At 62.7% G+C, this 2,336-nt stretch overlaps 1 protein-coding gene across 1 annotated transcript; it reads left to right on the forward strand.

Annotated features, from left to right (window-relative positions):
• Positions 1-572: 572 nt before the first annotated feature.
• On the forward strand, positions 573-2,250 carry LOC108524010 (general transcription factor IIF subunit 1-like; the record flags this gene model as incomplete). Its single annotated transcript, XM_017864797.1, is given in 8 exon segments — positions 573-781; positions 901-962; positions 1,038-1,157; positions 1,320-1,393; positions 1,475-1,613; positions 1,820-1,937; positions 2,024-2,094; positions 2,097-2,250. Coding segments are annotated over 8 exon segments (924 nt in total), but the record flags the coding sequence as incomplete, so codon positions are not given.
• Positions 2,251-2,336: the final 86 nt, after the last annotated feature.

The raw sequence follows: 2,336 nt of genomic DNA on the forward strand, positions 1-2,336 counted from the left end.
AGGCTATTTGTGTTTTTAGCAGAGACGGGGTTTCACCATGTTGGCCAGGCTAGTCTTAAACTCCCAAGCTCAGGTAATCTGCCTGTCTTGGCCTCCCAAAGTGCTGGGATTACAGGTGTGAGCCACAGCACCTGGCCTAATATTTGTATTTTTTGTAGATACTGGGGTCTCACTCCCTATGTTGCCTAGGATGGTCTGGAAACTCCTGGGCTCAAGCCATCCTCCCGCCTCAGCCTGCCAAAGTGCTGGGATGACAGGCATGAGCCACTGCACCTGGCCTGGCTGTGGTCTTTACGGGGGTTCCTATGAGAAACTGCAACTCTGGGCTGGCCAGTTTCAATAATTCCTGTGCGCTCTGGGCTGTAGGGGCTGTCCCTAGTTATCAGGTGCCTCGCCTGGGGTGGTCTGGGAGAGGCGGAGTGGTCTGTGAGCGTTAGAGAACGTGGGTTGGGGTGTGGGGTCTGGACCAGGAGTTTGTTTAGGGGAGCTGAGCTCCCAGGCTGGCCTTGGTGGGGCAGTCTCCCCAGTCAGTGAGGCCCCCCAGGATGTGAAAACTGCACAAAATGTGAAAAACACAACAGATACCCACTGCCTCCCCTGCTTTTCCTTCCTTCCCTCCCTTCCCAGGCGGCAGAGCCCCCAAGGCCAAGAAGAAGGTGCCGCTGGCCAAGGGTGGCAGGAAGAAGAAGAAGAAGAAGGGCTCAGACGACGAGGCCTTTGAGGACAGCGATGATGGGGACTTCGAGGGCCAGGAGGTGGACTACATGTCGGACGGCTCCAGGTGAGGCTGACGGCTCCAGGTGAGGCTGACGGCTCCAGGTGAGGCCGACGGGAGGTGGCTTCCAGACCCCGTGCGGCCTCGCGGGCGCGCACTCACCCTCTGCCGTCCCTGTCTTACAGCAGCTCTCAGGACGAGCCTGAGAGCAAGGCCAAGCCGCCCCAGCAGGAGGAGGGGCCCAAGGGTAGGTGGCGGCTAGGCGGGCCCCAGGGAGATGGGGCAGTGCATCCCTGCTCTTGCTCATACCCTGTCCCCCCAGGTGTTGATGAGCAGAGCGACAGTAGCGAGGAGAGTGAGGAGGAGAAGCCGCCTGAGGAGGACAAGGAGGAGGAGGAGGAGAAGAAGGCGCCCACCCCGCAGGAGAAGAAGCGCAGGAAAGGTGCGGCTGGTGTGGCCCCATGTTGGAGGCTCGGGTCAGGCCCTGGCGCTCTGCTGCCTCCTCCCCTCTCCCCTGCAGGCCTCCCTCATCTGCAGTGGAGGTACGGGTGGATGCCGGGTCCCAGGGTTGCTCTGGCCCTGACCCCTTTCCTGTGCCCCGCAGACAGCAGCGAGGAGTCGGACAGCTCAGAGGAGAGCGACATTGACAGCGAGGCCTCCTCGGCCCTCTTCATGGCGGTAAGGCCCAGCCCGGTGACAGGGGAGGCCTCAGCGTCTGTTTCCAGACTCACACCCCTCACCCCACCCTGACCTCCGCAGAAGAAGAAGACGCCACCCAAGAGAGAGCGGAAGCCGTCGGGAGGGAGTTCGAGGGGCAACAGCCGCCCAGGCACGCCCAGCGCAGAGGGCGGCAGCACCTCCTCCACCCTGCGGGCGGCTGCCAGCAAACTCGAGCAAGGTGAGTGCCTGTGGCCTCCCCACTCCCCACAGCCACGGCCTCCCGACCTCTGTTGGGGCTTAAGACAGAGAGGAGATGGAGATGGGGTGGAGGCCTGTCTGTCCCCAATCCCCCCTGAACCCTAATCCTGGCACTGCCCAGCCCGGGGTCCTGCTCAGGGGTTCAGCCTCCTGCCCCAAGACTCAGCCCTGATGCCACTCCCACAGGGAAGCGGGTGAACGAGATGCCTGCAGCCAAGCGGTTGCGGCTGGACGCAGGGCCCCAGAGCCTGTCTGGGAAGTCGACCCCCCAGCCGCCATCGGGCAAGTCAACACCCAGTAGCGGGTAAGTTGACGAGGACAGCAGGGGCAGGGCAAGGGCTACCGGGGACAAGCTCACTGATGCCACCTTCCCCACCCTCCCATCCTCAGCGACGTGCAGGTGACTGAGGATGCCGTGCGCCGCTACCTGACACGGAAGCCCATGACCACTAAGGACCTGCTGAAAAGTTCCAGACCAAGAAGACAGGACTGAGCAGCGAGCAGACGGTGAACGTGCTGGCCCAGATCCTCAAGCGCCTCAACCCCGAGCGCAAGATGGTCAACGACAAAATGCACTTCTCCCTCAAGGAGTGAGGCGCCGTCCGGCACACGGCCCTGCCCCGAACTCAGGCTCTCACTGCCCCTTCTCCACTGTCCGGCACACGGCCCTGCCCCAAACTCAGGCTCTCACTGCCCCTTCTCC

The sequence above is a fragment of the Rhinopithecus bieti genome, unplaced genomic scaffold (assembly GCF_001698545.2).
Source record: "Rhinopithecus bieti isolate Rb0 unplaced genomic scaffold, ASM169854v2 scaffold_81504, whole genome shotgun sequence".
Classification (NCBI taxonomy): domain Eukaryota; kingdom Metazoa; phylum Chordata; class Mammalia; order Primates; family Cercopithecidae; genus Rhinopithecus; species Rhinopithecus bieti.